Genomic DNA, 25,371 nt, shown 5'->3' with positions numbered 1-25,371 from the left:
TACATGCAATACAAAAATTGGAGATTGGCATTTTGTGTAAGATGATGAAACAGAAAATTGATTGCGCTTCTCTTACCTGACATATAAACAAAATTATTTGGTCTTGGTCAATGAAAAATGGTGGGATGGGACTAGGCTGCCCTTATCTTACACTTAAGTTTAATACGGTAAAGGAAAGCAATTATGGAATCATGATCTATTAACTTGTCACTGCGTGCTTTTCTGCAGAAATGAACTCTGAAGAGTTTCAATTAAATAAGCCAAAAAAAAAAAAACAGATCAATGAAGTGTTTTGTAAGGTTAATTTTCATTATTCCCTCTTTTGTTTGTAACCCGGTACTTAGTTTTTTGTCAGCAGCGCCTTGTATGCAGTGCGTTTGACGAAAATCAAGAGTGTCTTTGCAATTACTCAATCGCACGCATCATATGCATCACACTGTGTGCGTGTCAATTCTGAAATAACGAGGCAGCAGCAGCGGAGTCAGACCGTGACAGTGTAGCCTTGTTTAGTAAAGACGCTTCAACTACTTTAAAATGAATGTGACATGGAGGGAAGATGTTGCTGTCAAAAATCCTGACACAAATTGACTTAATTCTAATTTTTCTTTATGGTTCCAGTAATCTCGGACCAGGCACACCTGTATTTCCTTATTTGTATAGTTTTGTTATCACGGCTCTAAAATTACATATTAGGGCATTTGCGCTATTGCTCTCTGTGACCTCTATATCACTTACGCCTTGAGGCGCTTTTATTAAACACCTTCAGAGGTGTGTAATTATCACATGTCATGGAAGACTGATGTGAGTAGGCTTTAGTGCTAGTAGCCTCCAAACCCACTGAAACTAAGTGCGGCCACAAAGGATTTGATTTGTGCACCCCTTAATTTGTACCCCTTCACTTAGAAAAATCCTCTCATAGCATCCTGAATGTGTGCGGATGTGTTTGTGAGTGCGTTTTAGAGTCATCTACCTCTGTCTCCCGAACGCTCATTCACAGTGAGGCAGTGGAGATGTGGAGAATTTTGACCGTGGAGATGGAACAACATCCTGGAGGAAAAGCAGGCTTGATGTGGGATGCAGCTATGACACACTGGAGGCAGTAAAAGCTGGAGAGCGAGGGTTGTGGAGATGGAGATGCATGTTATTAATAGACAAATCTGAGGCCTTATCGAGCAAATACGGGCACTCCGGGAATGATTCAAGTGTCGCCAGGGGTGAATAAGAGCTATGAGTGTTGTGAGGGGGGTAGCTGTGGATTATTGTGGTTGGAAAGGTAGCGTAATGCAGCGATCCCTTGAAGGTCTGCAGGGTTTGGTATGTCATTGTCATCTTCTGTAAACAGCCCAAAGAGCGACAGGCACTTTGAAGTTGAGCTGTTTAAATCCTGCCTGAAAAGACACAGAAGCATAAGGCACGAAGAAGAAAAGTAAGAGGAGGCTTGAAGGGCTGTGGTGTAGAAGAAGGGATTGAATGCGGTAGAAACAAGAAAGAACCGGGTTTAAATATATTCAGAAATGAGAAAGTGAATTTTCTTCACACATTTCGGGCAATAATTTGCATGCGCTGGTAATGCTATACATTTTAAGGTAGGTATTTGCAACATGAGAACAGTGATGCAGCACTGAGTCGAAGCAAGCATCGCCAGATTAGTGTTCTGACATCACTGAGATGTGAAACGGGAATCGGGTATGAGTCAAAGTGGAGAGAGACTGCTTGTGCTAAATGCTTCCTGTAATATGCTATGCCATATCTTTTTAAATATTTGAGAGGCATACTCTCAAACATACACCCTCAGATAAAGAGCACTTTTTAACAAGGGTTCGATGGCTCAGACACCGATGCTGTCGTAACCACTATTGCGTGAAAAAGTCAACGAAATAAATACTTCAGATTTCTGACTGCTTTTTTTTCACTTTCCTGACGATTGCGGTCGTTTCTTGTTGAAAGCGCCTTTAGCAGTTAGTATGCCCTTTTTGCATCTTTGACACTTGACTTTTACGGCTTATCAAAATACCTTTACCTTTCATTTCTTGGAAATGTAACAATCTTTGGATTCCCAATAGTTAGTATAATTATGCACTAAATCGCAACTTAGTCTATAATGGCACACAACTGTTCTTTTTAGATGTCAGTTGCACTTAATGTATAATTTCACATTTGATTTGAATGAAATGTAATTCAAGGAAGAACAAATAAATGGCTTGATAAGTTATCAGAAGAGCCAACTAAAGTCGGTATACATTATTATAAAAAAACTAGTCATTGCTTCCTGTAAGCATGTTAATTTGAATAATTTTTGTCCAATTGACAAACGAATACATTAAAATACCTGTATATATTTTAATGTGAATGCAATTTCTTGTACTTTGTTTGTCAGGGGGCCATAAGATAGCTGTTATTAATATTGGTGATTTGTCCAGATAAAAGTACAGTATTTATTTTGGACCTTTAAGAATTTAATTTAACAATGCAATTTGCCAAAACAAGCTAAAATCCCTTTGATTTTAGTTGCTAGCTAAAAATGTTAGCTTATTATATTTTTGCTGTGAACAAATCAATTTATATACATACATTGTATATATATATATATATATATATATATATATATATATATATATATATATATAAAATGTATATTCAATGTAGAAACCAGCAACGCTATTAATGAGCAATATGTAATTACACAGCTCTTAGCTTTTTATCTAAAGCTTGTGCGTGTATTCCCTGGAGGTTTATCTATAAATGTACCTTGGTGAGTGGGAGGTTGGTATTTTTTTTTTTTTTTTGGCCTTCTGTTTTTAAGGGAAAATTCCAGCGCTAATGTAATATGATACTGCTTCATTGGAGCCTATGTAAAGATTATCGTGTCCTTAGCCAAATTAAGCTATTTCGTTTCTGAACTCGTGATATTTATTTATTTCAATACCAATTAATCTTCATGAATATTTAAAAAAAAAAGAGAAAAAAGAAAATTGACCTTTTTAGACAATAAGTCGGAGTATGCGTGTGTGTGTAAGAAAAAGAATGACTACCAGGAAAGAATTTTAGAATAACACCCTATAGCAATGGTTTCCAAACTTTTGCAGGCTGGCGCCCCCTTGGCTCCCCGGTAAATTCCTAGCGATAGAAATACCTACCCACCTATGAAATGCACTAGATAGCAATTCAAGCTCTTTAAAATAGTGGTCTGGAGAATTTTCAAAATAAACCATCACAAAATAATGATTTATTTTGACATGTCTTCATAACCAAACAAAGACAACATACCAGCTCAGTAGCCTAGATGGTAAGGCGCCCGCTTTGAGACTGGGAGGTCGGTGGTTCGCGCCCCGGCCGAGTCATTCCTAAGACTTAAAAAGTGGTCGGCGGCGCCCTCTGTTGGCTGCGGCTGCATCGGCTCGCTACAACGGGTCAGGTGCAATCGACATTTCGTTCTGTGTACATTGTTAAACAGAATGACAATACAAGGAAATTATTATTATTATTATTATTATTATCTAACATAAATAACATTTGAAAAAAGAAATAATGAACTCTTAAAAAAATCAAGAATATTTGCACAGTGTAAAAGATGAAATGTACGCACCTAAAATAACCCACACCAAACAAAGTAAACAACAATAAATAAATAAATTGTGCATACTATAAAAAGATCAACATTGCACACTAAAAATAATCCACATACTTTTAAGGCTGTAAACATGACATGTCTGCAATTAGTGCAATATAAAATTTACCATGTGCTACTGCAGCATGTTCATCAGTGCGAGAAATGTATTCAAGTATCAATTCAAACCCACCATTCATGCTAACTTATTAACACTTCTGCTACAACTATTTATTACTCTTATTATAACATTTTACTTATTAACTTGCATAAATAAAAAGTGTTACCTCTAATCGATAATCCAGTTTTGGGGTTGGACACTATTAGGCACTTTTAGCTGGAGTCACAGCATTGGTTATTTCCTTGTGCCTTTTCAAACTTTTTTTGTACGGCAAGAAGGGAGATTTGTTTACCTCCCAGTCCACATGTAGATGCACCTTCTTCATATTTTACTTGTAATCCTTTTTGACATGCCGTGTATTTTAATATGTGAGATTTTAAGGTGCTGGTACAAATTACTTGTTTTTCATCTGGACCTAGCGACTACGCAAAAGCAAATTCTGCAATGGCCGTTTTCTTCTGTTCCACTTCAGCTTCGTCAAAACCAAAATGGGTCCAAACAAGTGATTTACCGCCCTTCTTCGGTGCAAGCTTTGTTTCCTTCTCGTTTGTTGACTCTGGGACTATGTTTACGAAATCCACCATGACACTGAATAAGCTCATATTGTGGGTGTGGCACAGTGCGGTGCTTGCAAAGTTTGAATCGCTTTTGTTGGCTTGCGCCATTTTTAAAACTTGCCTCTGATTGGTCGGCGCCTTTAAAACTTGAACAGTAACAATTGTGGTTGGCCAAAACTCCATCACTCACTACAAAACCTTGAAAAAAATGCAGTGCTTTGCGGTTTCACAACTACACTACGTCACATCGCGATGTCGATTCGATTTCGGTTAATCGTGCAACCCTAACATGTTGTGTAGAAATCGTCAAACAAATGTTCAAACTTTTGACTTCAAATTCTGACTGCCGCCCCCCAGTGGGGCGGTACTGCCCACTTTGGGAACCACTGCCTTATAGGAATCATTAAAGACTAGCTTCTTGGTGGTGCTCGACTACTTCAGGCAACCACTACCTTGTATATACTTTTTAGACGTTTTCATTGTGGATAACTCCAGTTGGTGTTATTGTGTCGAACAGATTTATACATTGTTCCTAGTGGCCACACTCTTTTGTGTTACTTTGTGTCACCGTGTCGCCTCAATTTAAATTGTAGTCAGTGACTCTAAGAGTAAATTTGAGATTTGAGTGGATTTAGGCTGCACATAAGTGGAGAGGATCTCAAGTACAGTTTACAGAAGAACTGATGCTTGGTGCTCAGACAGAAAGTGATGAATGAGGTAGTCCAGCATATTTGCATGATACACTCGGCACATTTATATGTAAAATCAGTCTGCACACACGCAGAAAAACTTTCGTATTTCCCCCGATTGTGCTCATTGAGTTGGCAAATGTGAAATGGTGTCACACTTTTTCAGTGAGCAATGTCAGTATTGCAGCAATCGTCTACAAACAGACATCTTGCACACACACGAACGATATTAAATTAAATACCAAGCTGTGTAAGAGAAAGAAAAATTCTCTATGGGTGAACACAAGGTTTTAGAAGATAAGAAAATGTCTGAAATATTGATGTCCAAGAATTGTGTCCAGTGCATCTTTAAAGACTCATTATACACACACACACACACACACACATACACTATGGTACCTCTTCATATGAGTTTAAATCGCTTCAGGATCCTACTTGACTGTCATGTGTAACAAGTGAATTTTCCAGATATGAAATAAGTAAAAACCAAAAAGGTTCCCGACCTCCCAAAAGCAAGTTAACCCTGGATAGCTCGAAAACATATCTTCTTGATCACTAAAAACTGTTTCATATCGTGATTAAACATTGAAAATACAATAATAAGATAAATAAGATATTAACTAAATAAAATGAGTTTATGTATGGTTGCGGGAAGAGTATGGCATGTGAGAGAGTGTTGATGATACATAAGCACTTACTATGCACTCAACTTTTCTGCAGCTTTGCTATCTCAATCGCCGCTTTCTCATGCCAAACCACTGTCACAGCTGTCTTGTTGAATTTCTCAAACTAACAATGGCAGGGGTTGAAATCCATTCTGGTTTTACCCGAAGATGATTCCCTTCTGATGACGCTGCCGCAAGTTTTCAGTCTTTGTAGATAGACAGCGACTTCTGCTGTCCGTGTTGCTATCACAAGCTCCTTGTCACGCAGCCACAATGAGTCTTTCCATCTCGTCATGAACAGTGGGTCACACTTTTGAATGAACAGTGACGCCCCTGATCAGATTTATAGCTTACATGACATATTTTTGCTTCAATAGCATACATATAGAAGATGATGACCAAGTAATATGTAATTACACGGTACTTTTCTTTTATCTAAAGCTTGCCTGTGTATTCTCTGGAGGTTTATCTACAAATGTACCTTGGTAAGAGGGATTTTTTTTTTTGGCCTTCTGTTTTTAATACCATCATATCCTGCTTCACAAACTATTATTTCCTGCTTTTTTCCAACTGTCATTATTTTCATATTTTTTAGGGGAAACCATTTCCCTTTCTAGAACTGATAACTCGGCCAAAAATAGGAGATGCAATACAATAAAGAAAAGTTTGCTGCGTAATATAAACAAGTGGGCGAGATCATGCGTCTGATAGTGTGAAGCGTATGTGCGAACTCGGACGAGCTTGTGCTGTTGATGAGCGGTCCCTAGTGGTAGCCTCTGGGACTGCTCGTAGGTAGGATTTACCCTCAAACTATATTTTTGGGAGAAAAGACATGCATTTCAGGTGGATTGGCCGGTTCAAATTGTCCCTAGGTGTGAATGAGCGAGCGGGTTGTCTGTCCCTGTGTGCCCTGCGATTGGCTGGCAACCAGTTCAGGCTGCCCACTGCTCGATGATTGCTGGGATGGGCTCCAGCACCACCGCGACCCTACTGAGGATAAGCGGTGCAGCTAATAAGATGAGATGAGATGAATCTTGCTCTGCGTATATAGAAATTCTTGTGTCTAGAGGTGCGCGTATGAACAGGTACTACTGTATGCATATAAAATCTACATGCGCATACAGGAAATGACATCCTTGCCCCTCTGTCTGAATTTGGCCATGTGTAATTGCTCTGTTGTGTTCAGACCCATAAGAGGAGAGGGGTGTTATAGCTGTTGGTTGAATGTAGAATGTTGTGGGTGAGTTATTGCGTGCAAGGATGAAGTAACATTCACACACCGTCTGCCAGCAACAGCACTACAACATAACAAAAAGTAATCATAAACATCTATCATTTACATAGCATTAAGTATGCAATTATGATGTGTACCTTTTGTAATCAGTCATGGTTGAATGAATAATGATTAAATGCAGGGGTCCCCAAAACATTTCCTTTGAGGGTCACATAACTTTTCCCTTCTCTGATGAGGCGCCAGGGTCAGTTTGTAACAAAATTTGACGATTGCAGCAGTGCCTAAATGTGAATAAATATTGCCTTCCAGTAAGCCACAATAAAATAACCTTTCTAGATTATTCACAGAACAAGTAAAAAAATAAATAACACGACTAATACAATGAATAATAACCAAAAAAACACTGATTTACTTGCAGAAAGTCCAAGACTATCAACTATCAACTTTTTGGTGTACTGTGCAGTGTTAACAGCTCCCAGTTCAGTTTAGTTGGCAGAGCACTAGACAATCAGTACCATAGATGACTTGCGAAAGGCAGTAGATTTTATCTCATCATTACACCAATTTTAGTCACAGTACCAGAGACCAATGTTAATTATGTTGTTTGTTTCACTCGTGACAACGATTTTGTATAACAAAATTAACATTGGTCTCTGGGACGTGACTAAAGATCATGTGGTAATAAGATAATACCCAATGCTTTTTCATATATCATCCATATCACTGATATTCCAGTGCTAAGAGATTGGTGCTCTCACTACTGCCGTGACCTGGGATTAAATCCTGTTACAACCAAAAGCGTACACCCAGACTTGGTACATTTTCAGGTAAGAAAAAAAGCATGTCAAAATGCTCTCTGGTGTTGTTCAGGGGGCTGGACCAAATCTGGAGGCGGGACGTTTCTTGGGAACCACTGATTTAATGTCTTAATGTGTTTTGGAAAGAAGCCATTTATTCGCAAGATTTATACTCCACTCATTGTTCAAGCCTTCTGTATGATGCTTTCCTTTTCTGTAAACCAAATACTGAGTAGAATTGGATGGCAGCTGTTAAAAAGACTGAGTAAATAATTCAAGCGTCAAAAAACTGTGTGGATGTGCACACCTCAGTCTCACTCCCGAGGGTGGGCACCTGCAGATGTTCCTCTATTTCCTGTGAAAAGCACGGTGCACAAACACGACTATTGCTAAATATTTCAAATGCAGTTTTGTAACTTGTGTTCCTGCTTTCTTCCCAATCGCCCCCCTTCCTCTCAAAGCAGGTGTTGCAGTGGCCCAGAGAGTCGTGACTGTGCAAAGTGGCCCTCTGATTCGGACTGAGGGCTCCCACGTGACCATCTGGTGCAATGTGACGGGCTACAAAGAAGGCATAGAGCAGGACTTTGAGTGGTCCATGTACCTGCCATCAGCGCCGGACCGAGAGATCCGCATTGTAAGCACGGCTCAACCCAACTACGCCTATGCAGTCTATGCCCAAAGGGTCAACAGCAAAGACATCTACGTGGAGAGGCTCAGTCGTGACTCGGCCATGCTGCACATCACCAAAGTGCAGGCCAAGGACCAGGGCCTGTTTGAGTGTTACACACCAAACACTGATGGTCGCTACCTTGGCTCGTACAGTGCACGCACCAACCTTACAGGTCAGTATCAAATGTACATACACAGTTAGAAATTGCATTATTTTGGAAGAAAAATATCTGATACTGGCCAACAAAATGAAGAGATAAATATGGGCAAAATATCATTGGACAATTTATTTAGTATAAAAAAGTGCAACTTTTTCATGGAAAGCTCAAAATTATTCAGGTGACCCTTTTGAACGCTCGTGTACATGCTTGATTTTTAAGGTTAATTAGACCTGTGCTTTTAAGTTGTTTTGTTTTTTTTGACCCAAGTTACATTTATCGTATTCCACCAGATACATTTTGTAAAAACTGCTCAACAATGTAATTTTAAACCTAGGAGAATAACTACCAAAGAGACCTAATCTGCCAAAAAAAAGCAACTGCTCCCTTTGATCAATTTAGTTGTTTTTGGAACTCATTTCAAAAACTGCACTTGAATTCACCCCAAATGAGCCCTCGGTGTTTGTACAAGTACAGATGCTCAGTGGTGCAGGTTGCCCTATAATGGTTCCCACTTTGGGAAACAGCCTTTTTCCTTTAGATCTTTTTCATGGGATTACAGTCGTGGCACTAGCATCTAGGCAAAATTTAGATAATTGAATCCCTTTTACGGTATGCTGTTGGTCTGCCACACGAGCTTACATATTGTATGTCTAACTCCGGTCAAGCATTTGGCTGATACTCTAAACAAATGTTGGGAGTGTGTTACAAGGATTTAAATCTCATTAACTGTAAACACTTTGCTATACTTGTCGTAACTGTTGTGACAGGATATGTTCTAAAGCACATTGTCACCTGTTCACCAGTCTTTGCCTAAAACGCTATTCTCCAATGTGTCTACACAAGCAAAGACAGCTGCCATAGTTGGAAACTCCCTCACATTCACGGCATCATAACAAAGGCTGACCTTCGTCTCAGGGTCGAAGAGCAAATTAAGAAAATTGAAATGGTAGTCACAGCAAAACTGTGAAAAACATCACAGATTAAACATCAGTCAGGGTCAGACACACAAGTGGAAGGGAGGCCAAGGTTGTTGTAGTATTTGGTTGACATAGATTATCGTCCATACTGTTGTTTGCATCACTGCAGTTTGCAATGAGTTCTGTGAATATGGGCCGTCTGCTGATAGCACGTAGTATTTATAGAGGCGCGTGAGAGAGAACTAGAGGAGGTCCCGTGGGACTTTATCTCCCTTTTTTCTGTCTGTGTAACCTCTTAACCTGCTTTTGGAAGTTGGAGCCACAAGGTCTCACTGTTCTTTGTCAGTAAGGGCTGACGATCCTTTGTGATCCTTGAACAGCTGCATGCCGTCTTCAAGCTCTGTGGACAAATGAGACCTTGACAACCCCTGCTTGTCCCTGCTCTCTACTGTTTAAGCTGCACTCATCTGCCCTTGATTCTACTTCTAATATGCTGTAAATATGTTATGTATATATTCTATGCAGGTATATATATATAACATAATAAACAGTTACCACCGCGCCCACCACCTCTTTGACCGGTTGCCCTATGGTAGGTGTTGCAGGTCCCTCAAAACTAGGACAAACGGCTCAGAGACGGCTTCTTCCACAGGGCCATCACAGCCCTAAACAAAGCTGAAAATATATATTGCGACAGTTTTGAGTTGATTTATCTTTTTGTTTTTACCAAATGAAACCCTAAAAAAAGTATTTACTATTGCGTTGAGTAAAAAACATATGTATATGTGTATTATACATATATTTTTTTAAATTGCTGCTGCTAAATGTTATTGCAGTTATTTTCCTCACACATTTGTTGGAATGTATTCTTCATTGATTACTATTACAGTGGGACCTCGGTTATCGCGGTTTATGGGGACCAAAACCACCTGCGATAAGTGAAAATCCGCGAATTAGCGGCGCACCTTTAAAAAAAAAAAAAAAATCTCATCTCATCTCATTATCTGCACCGCTTATCCTTATTAGGGTTGCGGGGGGGCTGGAGCCCATCCCAGCCATCTCTGGGCAGTGGGCAGGGGACACCCTGAACTGGTTGCCAGCCAATCGCAGCTGCAAATCACATTAGTTCGCAGCTAGCTGCGTTCTTCATCGACGCACGAGCCGAGTGATCCACCGCTAAGAGTCGTACAGCTGGGCGATTTTCCGTCCGCCCGTGACGATCGGAGACAAACCCACGACAGGGTTTATACTTGCGGCGCAGCGCGGGCACCGTTCGGTCGCTCCCGCAACCGAGCTCCTAACACGCGGCGCGGGTACTTTCGGGCGCGATACGCACGACAACGCGACAAGCCGAGCGGGTCGGGCGCTCGGAGCGGAGGCCGGCCCCTGGCGTCTCCTACCCGGTCCCCGGCGTCTCCTACCCGGTCCCGGGAAGGCCCACGCGGGCTCGGGGGAACCTGTTGGTTTAGGGGGGGGGGCGGTGAAGCGGAAGCCGCACCGAAACCGCGCGCCGGGAAACGAGAACGGCGCGCCGTGCTAGGGTCGTTGGCCGGGGGGGATTCCCCAGTTACGGGGGTCCCGCGCACGTCCCCCGCCTTTCGCTAAAAAAAAATAAAAATAATATTTTTTATTTTTTATTTTTTACCATTACAGGCCGAGAAGCTCTGAAACCGCGAACGTCAAAGCGCGAAGTAGCGAGGTCCCACTGTATTTTTATTATTTTTGACATATTCACCCTGATAGAAAGACTTTGAAGAGAAAAGAGATAATACAATCACATGTCTTACCCTGGAGTGCCATGTCTAATCCCGTTGCATACAATGTTTCACAACATTGGTTTCAATGACAACAAAGGCAATTGTGTATGAGTACAGTATGTGTGTATATATGTATGCAATATATATATATATATATATATATATATATATATATATTACTAAATTTTGTGCAGGCTTGGGGAGTAACGGAATACATGGAACGGCAAAAATGATGTTGGCAAGCTGTTTGGGTTTATTTTCATTTTGTTTCTGTCGCATTTTATGTTAGTTTTGCCGGAGATCAAAGAGATCAAAGCCAGGAGAGAAAGCTGACCACGTGTTGTGAGTCATAATTTTATTCATATTTAGTACCTTTTGTCTTTTATTAGCATATTTGGTATTGGAGTAATCCAAAAGTAAGTGAAAGTAATCCAGTTAAAGTAACCCTACCCAACCCTGTAATATAATATATATATATATATATATATATATATATATATATATATATATATATATATATATATATATATATAATTTATGTATGTATATAGATATACTGTATTGATATATGTTAAAATGCATTGAGTTAATTATTCTAAAAATAAGGCATTAGTTGGCATCAAAATGTCTTCAATACAATTTTAGAACATTTTTGAAACGTGAACACGTTTGTTGGATCTATATTTTTTTTTCAACTAAAAATATTTAGTCACATTTATCAATTATATTTGGTAAGCTGTGCCAGGTAATGTGTGTATGATGCACGATGTATTTTGTGCAAGTAATATTTTTGTTTTGTTGTGTTGTTTGTTTCAATCGTGGTTTTTTTTTTTTGGGTCAACTTTGTCTTGAATTTGATTTCGAAATGCATTAAAAAGTCTCGATATTACCTTGCCTTAAGCTGTAGGAACCCTAGATACATATATATCACATTATCTATTTATTTATAATATCCATCAATTACCTGTTCATTCTCACTTAGGGAAAATTTGGACCAGCCAATTAACCTGACATGCATGTTTTTGGAATGTGAGAGGAAACTGGAATGCTCGGAGGAAACCCACGCAAGCACGGGGAAATAAGGCTCGTGTGCCCTACAACTGGCTAGCGACCAGTTCAGGGTGTCCCCTGCCCACTGCCTGAAGATGACCTTGATGGGCTCCAGTATTCCCGTGACCCTAATGAGGATAAGCAGTGCAGATAATGGATGGATATATATTCATGTTTGAATGTGTTAGTGTGCGCTTGTGTGTGTCTCCCAACTAAGCAAGTCTATTACAAAGGGAACTATACATATTGAAAGAAGTACAGAAGAACTCACAAAAGCGTAGGTGTCTGCCGAGTAAAAAACATTTAAAATTATCATGGGAGACCCGGATTAACATTAAACAAATGGTATGTCACGTGTCACATCTGCAAAAACGCTGAATCTTTTCTGGGCTTTTTGTGACACCGTACTTCTATAATGAGAAGACGTGTTAAGAACGTGAAAAAAAACTGCGAAGAATAAGGATGTACGATATTGGAGTCATTATGTATTTCTTGTAAAATGTGAACATTTTTCCCTTTTCTATAGAACTTGGCTGCAACTATAAATTTACTGAAAGTGAACGACTTTTCTTCTGGGCTTTAGAGAAAGTATATATGTGATTTGTGGAATGTGAATTTGGTGTCCCCAGTTTTTTAACTTTATTTTTTGTAAAAGCTAAGTACCTGATTGTTTGTCTGAAGTGAATGCTGTTATCCGTAGCATCCAAGAATCTAAACTTAGATCAATCAAATAAAAATTGAACTGCAGTGCTCAGGCCGCATGCTGCCCTGGGCGGTGCATTGGTAATATGCATGAGAATGTGGCAATTGGCTACCACGGCACAAATGCACGATTATTTCCAGTAAAGGAACATCAATGCTGTGGAAAGGTTACGTTTCACTTTTTGTTTGGGCTTTTGCCACTGAAAATGTTGCATGTTATCCCTGTTTCTTGATTTTTGTCTTTCAGAACACATTACACATTTATTGATTAAATGGAAGAAAAAAAAAACAATAAAAATTAGTTTGATAGCATGCACGAGAGTTGTGAGGGTCACAATGTTCACTTTGCAATTTACTGAAGTGTTGTACCAAAAAGGAATAGCCATCACTTTTGGTTCGCACTGTGTAGAAGAACTACCATTTTATTATTAAGATCGTCTAATAATGAAATCCAAATTAAAAATACCCTACAATTCAGTCAAATTCTGTTTGAGGTCGTATTGCGTTGTACAATTGTGACTAAAATAATAGAAATTGCGTTCACAACCAGGTTTCTTGCAGTCTGGCCCTCAAAAGCCCGGACTTTGGGTTCCTCCGTCTCCTACACACCCAAAAACAAATGATTAGTTTACCTGCAATCTCTGCAAAAGCTTTTTAATGGTATTGAATATTTGATTCAATTGCATTGAAGGAAAGAGACAAAAGAGTCTGAAAAGGGGGTGGTCAGGAATTGGATTTGGAATACTTTAACATTACCTTTTATAATGTTGCAACAAAGCACGCTACCTCACCCGCAAAAAACAACAAATTAATTTCCTGCTATCCTGGAAATAAATGTATTGGCAATGTTCAAAGGGGGATTTGCATATGCAACAAATTGGTCATAAAAATACCTCAGGTCACAGAAGCACAATGATGATCAAACCTCTTCCTTTCTTCATTGCTTTGAATGAATATCCTGTAACGTAACTTGCACCTGAAATATATTTACTGTATATCTATTCACCTTAAGTGTTTTGATATTTTTTTGTTGTACTCTATAATACATAAGGTAAAACAGTGATGTACTGCTCAGTTTCAGTGCCTTAGTGTATTTGTTCACTGTTGGTAGTTAAGTGTCAAAACTGAAATAGGGTCTACAAGACGAGAGGGTCACTTGTACTTCTATGTACACACCTTTGATCTTGAGATCTTGTGAACATTTGTGTCTCCCACAAGATTGACTAAGCACCATCTGTTCCATTCCATTGCTGTTTAAGTCTTTTTGGACTTACTCCCACACATTAGATCGGAAAAGAAAAGGACAACAGGTTTACATGGCCGTCATGGCTCTTCCTATCCTACGCACCAGCCTGTGTGCAAGCAATTCCAACAAGTAACGGGAAACCAAGTAGCACCACGCTACTGCTCTCAAAAGCCCCATTTCATCCTTATGATTTTAAAACGAGAATCACCTACAAAATACAGACTTTTGTTACTGAAAACGTGGGGTGCCCAACCTGTTTTCGTGTTAGCTACTTATGAAATGGCCATGTCAAAATGATCTCCCTACTATAAAAATGCATGTATTCATAAAAAGCCTATTGAGTATTGTTTATTTGTACCATATATGTTCATGTATTTTGCATTACATGCATGAGGCCATATTGTGGATTGCAACTTTTTTGTTGTTACCTTACTGTGATGAATAGCGCTGAATTGAATCAGCCGGGGATGCGTAATCTGGACAGATAGCAAGCCTCAAGCACACTTCCAAATGACCACCAGTCATTGTGAAACGGTATTAGGACTAAAAAATCTTGTATAGAAGAATGCTGACTCGTATAAATAAGTGGAGCCGAGTAATGTAGTTAAATAGGGAGCACATTTCCTCTTGTTGGGGTACTTTTCCTCTGTAAATCCCATAATTGGACTTCAGCTCAATGTCAGCTTGTAGTCTCAATATCTCATCTTCCATTCTAGAAAAGTTCAGGTAAATCGTTGCTAAAATGTTTGATGCCTGTGAATCAACCTCAGAATCATCCTGATAAGGGTAGGCCATAAATGTGGTGACTGTCTTCAGAAAAACAAAGTCTTAGAAGTGTTTTTCAAACTCTGAATAATAGTTCTCAATCTGTTCTTTGCAGCGCGCAGTGTCAACCTGTCCGCATGCCTTCCGTTGCGTCTCTAGCTCTGACGCGAAGTTTTTGAAGATTCCCAAATCAGTACGCTGCAGCTTTTAAGAGAGATGCTGCATTTTTTGTTTGAAACGGTTAACTGAGGGTCTTATACTGATCGCGTTTTTGTCTTTCCAGCTCTACATTAAGATCATTTAGGATGTTAGTCAGATCTGTTAAAAATGCTATGTTGAGCAGCCACAGAATGTCATATTAATGGTAGTACTGTAATTTGCATATTTGGATACACGGAAAAACTCCTCAGCTCCAGTCAGGGCTTTGAATGTTCGTAGGAATTTTCAGCCATCTCACAACAGTGTGTAGCAACAGCTTGGAAACTCTTACCAGATGTGCATGAAATGGCAGTCTTTGAAGAGATCAGGCGCGAATAGAACAGGCGATCTTTGTTAACACATCTATTATCTCTTTCATGTTGAGCATTTTGCGCATAACACTTGCGGGTGTAGCATACACTGCTTGGTAACTCGAAACGTTTTTGGCAGGGTTGTATGTGCATGTGTTGTGACCCATGCGTAACAAATGGTCAGATGTCAGACGAGCTGCCCTGAATGTCAATCAAGTGACATATCTTATAGTGAGGAGATGATAGGATGACGTTTATTTTGTTATTGCTTTGCGCCTCAAGGGGGTGCCCTTCTTAAGTGGACAGGGGCTGCTTCAAGGCAACATTGCGTGACAACCATAACGGAACTTTCAAAGCGTTGATCTGGTTTCTGTCAGGCCTTTCAGAGTAGACACTTGTCTTAGGTCTCCCCACAAACTTCCGACAGAGACGTTTATTTTGAACCATGGCAAAATGTAAATTAAATTGGAAGTGGCTGTCAGACAAACATTTTTTGCCATGTTTAAAAGCTGTTCCAGGTAATGTGTACAAGGCACAATTTATTGTGTGCAAGAAATATTTGTTTTTTTTTTTGTCTTGTGTGGTCTTGAATTTGATTTTAAAAGGCATTAGAAACATCTCTAAAAGTCTTTACCTTAACTTGCCTAATGCTGGAGGAACCCTGCAAGTGTTTTTAGGGCCAATGCTGTGTCGTTTGTGTGACCGATAAATGATGAGCTCTTCAACTCTAGTGCAGTGTGATTGGTTCCACCTTCCCTAGGCATTAAGCGTCGTGCAGCCAGCGCCATATGGCTGCATTTTAAATAGTCTCTGCTTGATGTGATTGCTAACGCGTTAAAGCCCCCCTCCCTGTATGGTTTTCAATTACCTTGCACACATTGAGAAGAAAACTTGGGAAGATGGAAAGGCTGCACATTTCAAATGTACCACCAATGCTGCTTGTGTGATTTCCTGTTAAGAGCTATATTTTTCAAGTAACGCAATTAATTTTCTTAAAATTTAAATTTAGCATCTTTTTGACTTTCATTTTTCACCTAAGGAGTACATCCATTCACATGCAGATATGTAAACCAGTTATAAAAATTCCAAACATTAGCATTTGCTTTTTGCTCTTTCTCGTAAGAGTAGTTCAGCTTCACAGTATTTCTGCTTAGTATTGAGATTAAATATTTGACCATCAAACTTTTTTTTTCAACCAATAACACTACTTGAGTCCAATGTGGTCTGTCATCAGTTTGCATTTTTTTTTATTACAAAAAAACAATAAATGTAAAATCTAAGTTTAAACCATTCCTGATAACAACCAAGTAGAATGTATGCCTCTTTGTTTTCTTGCAAGGCCGCACAGCCTTGAGATGTGTTCATCGATCTTTAACCCCTTGCAATGCAAGCTATTACGATACCCCAACGTATCTCAGTGAAAAACTTAGGTAGATTTGATCATAATATTGTCAACTAATTGATTAAGAACTGAGATTACATAACAGCTGTATCATTGTATAGAAACAAAAAAGAAATGGTACTTGCGACCTCACAAGTATGAAAAGAGTAAAAAAAGAAGAAAAGTTTGATGGATTGATGTTCGTGTTAATTTTCCCTAACCTTTTTTTTTAATAAAAGCTGATTCGATGTTGCATAAAAGTGGGGCAAAAATGCAAAACATCTTGCAGACAGACATATTGTTTATTCCGGTTTCATTCTACACTCAAGCCTTCCTGTGAGCTTTTGTGTTCTTCTGGGCCCAAATACGTTTTCTTTGTGTGCACTGATTTCCTCCCATATTTGCAAACATGAATGGTAGTTTGATTGGCAACTCTAAATTGTCACTGGGTATGATTTTAGCTAAAGGCGCATTTGTTCTTGCGTATCACTAGTATCACTATCTGGCCCTCTGGGGACCCTCGCATTGAACTGCAAAAGTGCTACAGCATCTCCCCAAGTTAGGCGGTGTTGCGACAGCTAGCAATAAATGAAACGCCCTGGTCTCGACGCATTCTTTGGCCAAATGAGGACATTGTTGTACTTCTTTTCAGTAACAATAAACAAAACAAAATGGTGAGTTTCAAAATTGGTTATACAGTACAGTATATAACTCCTCCCAGATGGCAAATTACTTTGGACCATCTATCCATTATCTGCACCGCTTATCCTCAGTAGGGTTGCGGGTGTGCTGGAGCCCACCACAGCTATCTACGGGCAGTGGGCAGGGGACACCCTGAACTGCCTACCACTACTCAATTTTTTTCCTTGCAGGGAAGACATATTCAAAATCTAAATAAAAAAACAGAATGCCCATAAGGGGAAATTTGAAAACAAAGAAATGACATTTCAAAATTACGATAGTATCGCTAGCAATTCCTTTCACATAATACTCAAAGAAACTCTAGATGTAATTATCTTATAAGGCATATTTATCTTAATTATGTTTAATATGTTTTTTTGAATTGATATAATCATGAAACTTTTGTAAGTTTATCGTCTAAATCGTTCAATAAATGAAAACCTTTTGTTGTGTCCTCACCATATTATTCCAACCCCTTTGCCCTATGGATGAATAAATAAATTGAGTGTATTTCAGGATGAGCCCAAACAAGTTAGATGATTGATGACAAATTCTCCTCGTATTACAACGCCTTGCAAAAAGTATGGAATCATCAGTCTTGGATAAGTACTATTTCCGGAGAACAAACACATAAAAATCATGAAAAAAAAATAATGTTTTTAAAAGGTGCAACTCATTGACATTCAGAAACACTAAAAGAAATTAAGAAAGAACATTGAAATGATCAGTATATGCTACTTTAATAGACCAAGCCCAGTGGAATAAATATGGAATCACTCCATTCTGAGGAAAGAAATCAAAAATCATGAAAAACCGACAAAGAAATAACAATCAAAACACATTGCTTGTATTAAGTTGCACCATCTTTGGCTTTCATGACAGCTTGCAGTCTCTGAGGCATGGACTTGAGTGACAAACAATATTCTTCATAAATCTGGTGCCAACTCTCTTTGATTGATGTTGCCAGATCATCTTAGCAGTTCGGAGCCTTGCTGTGGACAATTTTTTTCAACTTCCACCACAAATTTTCAATTGGGTTGAGATATGGGCTATTTGCAAGCCGTGGCATTGACTGGATGCGTCTTTTGTCAAGGAATGCTTTCAGTTTTTGCTCTGTGGCATGATGCATTGTCATCTTGGAAAATAAGTTCATCATCCCCAAACATTTTTTCAAGAAAGCTGTCCAAATTGTCGATGTAAGCTTGTCCATTTATTGCAGATGCTTTCAGAAGGTTGTTTGTCCACTAGCTAACATAGACCGCTACTTTCGACTTTCAACTTTCCACTATTTTGTTTTTCATTTTGTACTAAATTGACTAAATAAATTCACCTTTTAATAAATGTGACCCAAGGTTGTTGCTGATAATACAACCTAATATAAAGATTTCCCAGATGTGACCCTGTATCTGATTCCTTGTCTCTACCTCCATCCAAATCTCCAGAGTCAATTTAGCTGGGCTGATTCCTTAGCCTTAAGCCGGTGCCGGTCAGGTCGGTGTGCAAGTTTGTCGATAAAGCTGATTGAAGCACCTTACAGTGCAGTGACGAAGAGAACAGATGATTGAATAGACGCCTCGATGGAAGAATGATTTGGAGGAAAAATGCTGATAAGCATCTTTGGAAAGATGCGGGAAACTATGTTGACAAGCAGAGGATTTGTATGACAGGATAAAGCTGAAGGGTGGACAGAGGTTTTAGAGTTGAGAGGACTAGACAAGGTAAGTTGTATTCCTGAGTTTATTGCTATTGATTAGGAATCTTGGCCCGTGTGACAGTGGAGCATTTTCTCTTGTTTATCCTTGGAGGGTCACTGCCAACCTCTTTCTCTGGCCTCACCCTAACCTCTTGGTTTCATTTTCCCAATCGGCCTCTTGTAGAGAATATAAGCTGCATGCTAGGCAGGAGTCCAGATGGAAAAAGATTCTTATCGCAGTGCCTGGCTCAACTTCTCTCTCATCCCATCTACTTTCACAGCCAAGGCACTGCGACATCACTGTCACTGGGTCCCATACATGCGACACACAAACACAAAGAACACACATTCCTCATTGTCACACTGCAGCTAGCTGTCAGTCAAAGGACAGCTATCACCCTCATGGATGACTTTCAGATTGTGTAGTCCTCCTTTTGGATTTCTGCTGGGCTTTCTACTGAGGTGGTCCCTGAAAAACTAGCAGATTTTAAAATAAGAGCTATTGAAAACTTTTTGAACACTCTGTCAAAGCAGCCGTTAAACACTAAAACAAATTAATCACCTCCACTAATTCCAGTCCCAACATGATCAACGGTGCTTTTTGCACTTGTTGCTATGTAGAGAATATGCCCCATGCCGACTGCTACTGCCTTGCACAGGAAGTGACCAGACTCTCCAGTTGTATAATAAAGATTTGTAACCCCAAAATGTTGATATGAAATCAACAGATTAATGATCTGCTTCTGTGTGTCATTTAATTCCTGGAACAATGTTCTTTAATTCTTTTGTGTGATTGAATGTTCCTTATCATGTAAAGAAATGTCTCTACTATTTTCCTTCTGGACTGATAAATCATTATCCATATATATGAAATGAAAAATCAATATTTTAAAACTAAAATTACAATATGGTTGGAGTATTGTTTCCTACATGATAAATGCAAGACACAATACGAGGCTATGTCAAATGAATTCGGGTAAGAAACCAAGAGCACTACCTGCTGGCCTAATCGGTAACCACGAAATTAGATTCTGAATTAAATAAATATACCATAGAATTCGGACTATAAGATGCACCTGATTATAACCCACACCCCGTACATTATTAAAGGAACAAACAATTTGTGCATGCATAAGCCGCACCTGACGATAAGCCACCCACATTGGAACATCAGATATTTACAAAGACAGTACACAGAAAGCGCTATAATAATATACGGTATCTTAACCAATTAACGTTCCTCTGGCCCGCCGGTGGGCCACCGGACTTTTAATAAACAAATACGTGTTTCTGTGACATCACCATTCACTGAAATACGTCATGCCACATATCATTGGGAAGCTTAAACTACTGGGATTCAAGATACCATTTCAAAATATACTCTTCAGAGAAACGTCAGGACCAGTCTGAAACACTATACCCGAAAACTAATACTTCCGGCGTAACTCTCAAGTACGTCCCATGGCCCTTCAACTTTCTCGACTGTCCCTGAAGATGGCTTTGTTGCATTAATGAGAATCTATAAAATCCAACCGTGTAAAATATTTACTCCAAAACACACAACAAGGCCGTCAGATAAATAGGAAACCGCCTTAAACATATCTGCTTTGTTGGACGTTGCTTTTTGTAATCTTTTAGTTTTGCCACAAACACTCATAAAATTATTATTTTTAAGATAATAAATCCTTCCCTTTCAATTGACACCTCTTCCATGATGAGGATTTTTTTTACTAGTTTTATTTACACCTATATTCCACTTGTCCCACTCTCTCCCCTTTCCCGCATTGTTGGATAAGCTGCAGGGTTGAAGGCTTGGGAAAGAAGTCGCGGCTTACAGTCCGAATTTTATGGTTATTTACAGCAATTAGTCTACATAGGGTACTTATTTTAACGTAAATTGATATGCTTATACTCTGATCCTTATGAAGCATGCTTTGAAGAAAATTACGCCCCATACATTGCATGCATGTATCTCTTTCAAAATGCAAATTCATATCTGGTTCCAGTGATTCTAAGACGGCGTGCATATATATATATATATATATATATATATTTCATATATAATTAATAGTGTGTGTGTGTGTGTGTGTATAATGCTGAACTCTTATCACTTTGCGCCTAGCTTTGCATACCACGACATAAGCAGCTGTACACTTATTTGGTAACATTGCTATAATGGATAGGTACTTGGTAGTTAAATTAAAATGTTAAATTGATCCGTTTCGGCCTTTTGGTAGTATTTTGTGTGCATTTTAAGGTTTCAAAAAATAAAAACTTGTTTGACTTGTCATTGAACAACAGCCTTGCTTTTGTTTATTATAAAATCTTACTAGATACTTGGACTGCATTTTTGGCTCCAAATATTGCTTCAGTGAAGCAATCAAAGTGTAATACCAGTGTCAAGCATGTTCTGACTTTTCCATGATGACTTTATCTCATTTAGCTTTGTCTAAAACCCAATTTATTTTGAAAGGTTTTGGAAAGGATAAGCGATTTCATTTTTTTGTATTTGTCTGTGTGTGTGTTCTCCTTACCATATGTTTATTATTGTTTGTAAAATGGGTTAAAGATGCCGCGCTGGTCCTCTGGTTGATTAGTATGGTTAAGTTAAGCACCTACCCTCCAGGGCCTGCTGCCTCTTTTTTTTTAGAATGCGAGAGCACAGCCATAGTTTGAATATGAATACAACATGAATATGGATGTGCTAAGAAGTATTTGTGTTCATGCTTTTTAAAACCTGCAAGTTAAGTGTGCAACTTGCTACATAATTGCTTGCAGGAAACACATGGTTGGTAGTCTAGTGGAGGTGGGCTGTTTGTGTATTTTTGACGCTTTGAAGCCTTATCTGAGCACAGCCGGGGTCAGTGAGGTTTTCTATGTATGTGTTGAACAACGGACCTGCAAAAAACATACACACTGAAAATATGCACACGCTCCTTAACATTCACAAATCGGGCTTATTGTATTAAAACACTTGACGTGTTTTGATGCTGCTAGACAATATCCTCTGGGGTGTTCAACCATGTGTGTTGAATGAGAGAACTGGATTTGCACAAGTATAACCTTTGCATAAACAGTAACACTGCAACGTCCACTAATTGGTAGAGCCCCAAAGCACTATTAATGCTGTGGCAGAAACTGCAAGAAAGTCCATAGTTGCCCTGGTATGGATTCGATTGATCGTATTGGAAAGTAGCATTATTGCAGTGCTGTTGGAAACATGAATGGGTGCTAGAGGAAAGATCATGATAGTCGCACGCTCAACTAAACAATACTCTTTCAACCAACCTGTGCCTTGGGGCCTTGTGGACACTGCCTGTATCAGTTTATAGATAAGTAAGGCAGCCACCTCATTTACAGTCTCATGTAGTCCAAATCTCATTGTTTGCAGGATGAAAGAACGTTGTGCTCTAAAATCTAAAGTTAAAGTGGAGATGTTACCAATAAAAGTTTTTGTTATTTTATTTTTAGATAAAAAGTAAAACAAAATAAACAAAAAAAAAATGCTCACTTGGCTTGGTCTCTATTGTGTTGATGGTATGCCTAGAAGTCAGGCTGAAGCAAGGCTATGTTTACACTGACTGGCATCGTTGCCACTGTTTGGCAATGGCTCATTTGCCTCGCCTACTGCTTTATTGGATGGCTTCCCTGTGACTTAACAGTGAACCTTTACTTTTAACTAAGATTTTCAACCCTCTGTTATCTCCCCTTCAATAAGTAAAGCACATTTTAGCAAGATAGATCTTCATTTAAACTGAATTTGTGAAGTTGATTTAAGGGTAGATTCCAAAGGAAAACAGACCCAAAAATTGGAGCGTCTTAACTGTTTGAAAATTTACATTAATAACGTTTATTGATTAGTGTTTATTTAATAATCAATTGACACTCTTTGATCTTCCTTGAGATACAAAGAAACATCCCCAGCTGGCACAGAGAAAACAATCACAGAACTCTCACATATATTAAAAACTTGAACAATAATGTTTCTTCCACTGGATTTCAACAGCAACCCTGCCCTGTAATACACCTCTCTTTTATATTGACTTAACAGTCACGGTTACATAACAGCCAGAGATGATCAGTTCCAAAGTACAATGTTGTTGTTTTGACCACTTCTGCAGTTACAAGTGATTATTATCTTTTGCAAGATCCCCAAGCATTGGTGCTTCTCCAGAAAAACTCTTTGAACAGATAAATGCCTGTTTTTAAAGTTCCCTGCTGTTGACAGATAAGACAAGCACATATCTATTTGACCTCCATGAATACTTACAGAATAAGCATTTTTTAACCCTACCTCTGTTATCTTTGTTTGCAGTAGAGGTGGCCGGCATGACTATTCAGTTTGTATGCTACCTTTCCCTTTATTTAGAGGGGAGGTTTGTGGAAGTGGCATAATGACAAGGCTTTGTGCACTGATTAAAACACAGCAGTATGATTTATAAGGTATATTAACTCGCACACGTGCACACAGGCAGAAAAACGGTCAGATGGCCGCGACTATAACTGGTTCTGTCCTCCGGGAAGTCTTTAATTGGTCACAGTACTTTACCATCTGGGGTTGGTGTGACGTACAGAGAGAGAGATGTAGGGATGCGGGATCCCAGCAAAAAAAATTAGAGGAGAGGAAAAGCAGTGCAGCTCCGTGATAAACTATTTGGGTTTTAATCCTGGTTCCTCGTTTGCAGTGGGAATTGTGATATGCTTGATCAATGCTGTTTATGATGTCACAGCGTACCACTGCACATGTAGCTCCCGTGTGCAATGGTGCAAGCCTTTGGGTAGATTAGTTAATTGCTGTCTTGGGATTTGTCTGTTTTTTTTAAGTGTGTGCATATCAGGGTGAGGTTTCATCTGGATGCTGGCAGTCATTGCTAAATCCCACATGTCCCCAGAACTTCAGGGACTGCAGGGACAAGCGCGGAAGACAAACATAATGCACACTGTCTGATGGAGAAAGTTGTAGCAGGCACAGTGATGCTGAATGGAGGGGTGCGTGTTTTAGGCATGGGGAATAAATCTTTGATGTTATGAAGGATTTTAGTCAACGATCGCTTTGCGCACTGCTCATCTCAAACACTCTGGAAGATTTGTCTTTCATACTCCCACCTCTCCTTACACTTCCCCTCCTCACGCCTTGCCATTTAATCTCCCACTTACTCTCCATCTTTCCAACACACTCAGCCTCATTTCCTGGCTGGGCCTCAGTTAGGGGTAATATCATAATTGTTTATGTACCTGTGTGTGCATGTGTGTGTTTGTACACATTTTGTTAAATCCTCTTTTGCCTTTGTATAAACCGTGTCTCATATATGTGTGTCTTCTCACCACGAATCCTTTTTATCGCAGCACTCAGCCTTATAAATCCACGTACCCCCCCAACACACACACACACACATACACACAATAACAAAAGCCTTGGGCTCAGGCTTCATTCTTTGCCCAGCTCGCTTTGCTGTCCTCCCAATTCATGCCTTTGTTATTCCGTTGGATCTTGCTGTTCAATTAGGAAAGTGGACATATGCAGGACTCCAGACATGAAAATGGTTAAAACTTGTAGGATGAGCAAAGAGCACTTAAAGGGGTGGCATGTAGCCAAGTGGTTGCTTGACTTTTTGTAGAACATTATATTAACTCCTTCACTGCCAGCCTACTTAATTGGAAAATAGTTATTTGGCGGCAATAGCTATTGGAACTGAACATGTTAAACTCTAGCCGGAAGCAGATGCGGGCCATTTATAATATTTTTCTGCTCTCTTATTGTCAGTCTGTCATTTTCAAACCGAACCAAACTGCAAATTTTAGCCCTTAATGGTATTTTATTCATGTTTTTGGACAAATAGACTAAGCTATGCATTATTTTTGTCCTAGAAGACTGTCTAGCCATAATTTCTGAACAAAATGGAAATCTGTAAATGACAGACTAAAGGTTCAATACTTTTGGTATGATAATTGCGTGACATAAGACATTTTGGATTTGTAAAGATTACACATTTGTCATTTACGTGCACCTTTTTTTCTGACTAATGATGTCAAGTTCCAAGTACGGACAGAATGTTCTGCTCAAATTTCACTTGTATATTTTCTTACTCTATCCAATAAACTCTTTGCAATCGATGAAATAATCACATATACTTTCTTATTAGGGATCATTTGATATAAGTTTTTCAGGG

At 39.1% G+C, this 25,371-nt stretch overlaps 1 protein-coding gene across 2 annotated transcripts in view; it reads left to right on the top strand.

Moving 5' to 3' along the window:
- The window catches only part of igsf3 (immunoglobulin superfamily, member 3), a 163,756-nt gene that overhangs the window by 32,577 nt on the left and 105,808 nt on the right, over positions 1-25,371 (top strand). Inside the window, exon 2 of one of the 2 annotated variants that reach the window (XM_088352566.1) lies at positions 8,135-8,512. In XM_088352566.1, the coding sequence (XP_088208692.1) occupies positions 8,135-8,512 (378 nt within the window). Of the gene's footprint in view, positions 1-8,131; positions 8,513-25,371 lie in introns of both variants that reach the window. The other variant, XM_088352565.1, reaches the window with a different exon arrangement.

The sequence above is a fragment of the Urocampus carinirostris genome, chromosome 14 (genome assembly GCF_059441175.1).
Source record: "Urocampus carinirostris isolate Australia breed hairy pipefish chromosome 14, RoL_Ucar_1.0, whole genome shotgun sequence".
NCBI lineage: Eukaryota > Metazoa > Chordata > Actinopteri > Syngnathiformes > Syngnathidae > Urocampus > Urocampus carinirostris.
This window is presented reverse-complemented; position numbering and strand designations above follow the sequence as displayed.